This window comes from Anneissia japonica, unplaced genomic scaffold (assembly GCF_011630105.1).
Source record: "Anneissia japonica isolate Jap-2015-1 unplaced genomic scaffold, ASM1163010v1 scaffold750_len1593409_cov174, whole genome shotgun sequence".
In the NCBI taxonomy this organism is placed as follows: Eukaryota; Metazoa; Echinodermata; class Crinoidea; order Comatulida; family Comatulidae; genus Anneissia; species Anneissia japonica.
In genome coordinates this window covers 590,499-592,946 of record NW_022756705.1, presented here as the reverse complement: position 1 = coordinate 592,946, position 2,448 = coordinate 590,499, and the positions used below count along the sequence as shown (strand labels likewise).

At 37.9% G+C, this 2,448-nt stretch overlaps 1 protein-coding gene across 1 annotated transcript in view; it reads right to left on the bottom strand.

The window, feature by feature from the left end:
* The window catches only part of LOC117124333 (glycerol-3-phosphate acyltransferase 1, mitochondrial-like), a 22,688-nt gene extending 21,927 nt beyond the window's left edge, over positions 1–761 (bottom strand). The window contains exon 1 of the mRNA XM_033270541.1: positions 538–761. Coding sequence (XP_033126432.1) covers positions 538–658 — 121 coding nt within the window. The 5' untranslated portion in view covers positions 659–761. The remainder of the gene's footprint in view (positions 1–537) is intronic.
* Between the last annotated feature and the right edge of the window lie 1,687 nt (positions 762–2,448).

The following is a 2,448-nucleotide window of genomic DNA, read 5'->3' as shown; positions in this document are numbered from 1 at the left end:
TGTCACTGTCTGATAAATCAGAAACACCTGTCTCTTATACACATCTAGATGTGTATAAGAGACAGCCTTGGATACGGGCCTGCTCTTGGAAGCACTGCTTCCATTCCAGTGTTATTTGTTTTAGCTAGGGTATGCACTTTGCTTGCCTTGACGGTCCGCCACTGGTCAAGTTTGATTGATTGATTGATTGGTTGGTTGGGCAGAGAGGCTATAAACCCAGGTGCCTCCCATTTCACCAAGAAGAATGAGAAATGAGATGATCATATTATATGAATGAATGAGCAGTGTGAAACAATATAAATGAATGATAGCATGGGGTGATAATATAAGATGGTTTACACCTAGATATCCACGTACAAACGTAAACTAACTAGGCCTAAATTAACCCTCTACACCAGGCCAAGTAGGACTGGCCCTAGGCCTACCTAACTACAGTAACCTAGGCTAGGCCTAGGATAGGAATAAAAATCGTGTAGTGTAATGCAGCACTACAGTACCACTCTACTAGTACTTAGGCCCTAGACTAGGCCTACCAACCTTTCGTGTCTTGCTGGATTATGTCTGGCATAACTGAAGGACCTGTTGGAGACCTAGGCTTAGTAATACTACAAGCTTTTCCTCTTCGAATTTGAGACGGCTGGGTATTTTGGTCCATCATTTATTATTCGTAACTTATTCTAACATGCTGCTTTCCCAACACCTTCAACAAACCTCATACTTCGACCACCGTCGGCGTGCAAATACTTGACCGGCCAGGGTTTTGCCCAGAGAGATAGTCGACAGGCTTCACGGCCTCACGCCATCACACGGCCAAATTCGGCCAAACTTTTTTTCGATATCGGCCAAAATTGGCCAGATTTTAATCCGATTAGAAGACGATGATAGTGGGTATATAATATTCATTTAAAATACAAAAATTACACGAATATCAGCGGTCATTTATTTGAAATTGAAGAAATTAAATGGTATACACAGAACAATGTTAATAAAAGTCAGGGGTCCTCCCCTGGGAAAATTTTGATTCTAATGGCCGCAAATGAACTTTCCCGATTTCTGAGGTGTCTTTTTTAATGACCTTTAAAAGTTAAAAACAAGGTTTTTCCCCCTCTTGAAACAGGTCAGATAATTTTGTCTCTTCCTATTTATAGAAAAAAAAAATCAAAGACATAGGCAGTATATTACTATATTCCAACAACAGTGAAATATTGGATAGGCCTACGTAACGTAGTCTTTCTTCCATGGATCGATGAACCGAATAGGAATGAAGAACGCACTTTCGTACATAAATTATTCCGTCGTCGAACCAAAACCTTTAAGTTCTCCGAATTCAAGGATTTCCCCCTCTTGAAAAAGGTCAGGTAATTTTGTCTCTTCCTATATAGAAAACAAAAATCAAAGACATAGGCAGTATATACTAGGCCCCTATATTCCAACAATACTGAAATATTGGATAGGCCCACGTCTTTCTTCCATGGATCGAACCGATAGGCATGAAGAACACACTTTCGTACATAAATTACAAAAATTCAAGGTTCATACAGGCCTAGAACTTAACTCCAAAGTAACTTCGAAAATTGGAAATTGTTTATTTTTTTTTTTTTTGTTTGTTTATACAGTGTTACCTCTTGGAAGTTATTAACTTAAGGCCTATGGTTCAAATGAGAATTTCCATCTTTTTTATTTTTTTTAAATTCAAATATTTTCCTACGCCATTCGGATGCAGTGCCGTCCTTCTAATAATGCTTAAATTGACTCTTAATCTATGGGGTTAAACGAATCATACATGATTCAACATAGGCCTACGTATATACATTTTATCATTATCAGCAATATGCAAGATATACACGTGCCTGTTTGTACTAACATTTCACTATACCACCGGTCGGCATTTCATTATACTACGTTACATCAAGAGAATTTGAGGTTTTTCATTCCCTTGTTTGATATGCTTCTAAACTTAGGAATAATCTTCCAACTGACGTTAGAGATATTTCTGATCCTAATCCTTTTAAATATGCAGTAAAGACAATTACCGTAGCCCCTACTTGTTTGCCAAATCTCACTCTTCTCCACTTTCCTTTTGTGTTTAATTTTTGTAATCTGTATTATTTGGTCTTTTTTTTTGTGAGACTGTACTATTGGGATGTATGGGGTTCCTGAATAATGACCAATTTTATGCCTACCACTGTTTTCCCGAATTATTGAGGCTTGGCTTGCGCTTCCTACCGCAAGGAAACTAAAGGCCCATACCCCCAGTACCAGTACCAGTTGTAACTATAGAGTGGGCTATATCAAATTTATAAACGTAGTGATTGAATAAAAGCTATTTCGATCCACCTCCACCCCAATCCCTTTTGAATCATAAAGAAATCAAATAATACGGACCTTAATATATTGAATATACAGTAGGCCTATACGGAATATACAGTGGGATATCTAGAAGTCTTG